We start from the raw sequence: 395 nt of genomic DNA, 5'->3' as shown, positions 1-395 counted from the left end.
TGGTTGAATCATGTCATTAACGATGTGTTATTATCATAATTATTTAATTATATTATCGTTCTTATGCTAATAAGTTAAGTTATTTTTATCATTCATAAAAAATGTTGGCTTGTTCTAATTATAACCACCATTATTATTACCGTTGCTCATTGAAATATCTACTACCTTTATCATTATTATGCTTTTCATTCCTCATCATTGTTACCTTTCTTTCAGTTAAAGAAGTCCTCCTACTACGGCTTTGGGCCTGGTAGGGAGCCTTTTGTCAGGGCAGGATGTCGCGTGAACGCCTGCACCGTAACGCGAAATCGGTCCCTCTTCACGCACGACCAGCTAGACGCCGTCGTCTGGCATGCTCGCTCAAAGGACTTGTCGCTGCCAAGCAAAAGGTAAAA

General features: G+C 39.2%; 1 protein-coding gene across 1 annotated transcript in view; it reads left to right on the top strand.

Annotated features, from left to right (window-relative positions):
• The window catches only part of LOC119586419 (glycoprotein 3-alpha-L-fucosyltransferase A-like), a 57,549-nt gene that overhangs the window by 55,093 nt on the left and 2,061 nt on the right, over positions 1-395 (top strand). Inside the window, exon 5 of the mRNA XM_037935141.1 lies at positions 217-389. Coding sequence (XP_037791069.1) covers positions 217-389 — 173 coding nt within the window. The remainder of the gene's footprint in view (positions 1-216; positions 390-395) is intronic.

This window comes from Penaeus monodon, chromosome 21 (genome assembly GCF_015228065.2).
Source record: "Penaeus monodon isolate SGIC_2016 chromosome 21, NSTDA_Pmon_1, whole genome shotgun sequence".
Lineage (NCBI taxonomy): Eukaryota > Metazoa > Arthropoda > Malacostraca > Decapoda > Penaeidae > Penaeus > Penaeus monodon.
The sequence above is the reverse complement of the archived record's forward strand: the minus strand, read 5'-3'. Positions and strand labels throughout refer to the sequence as shown.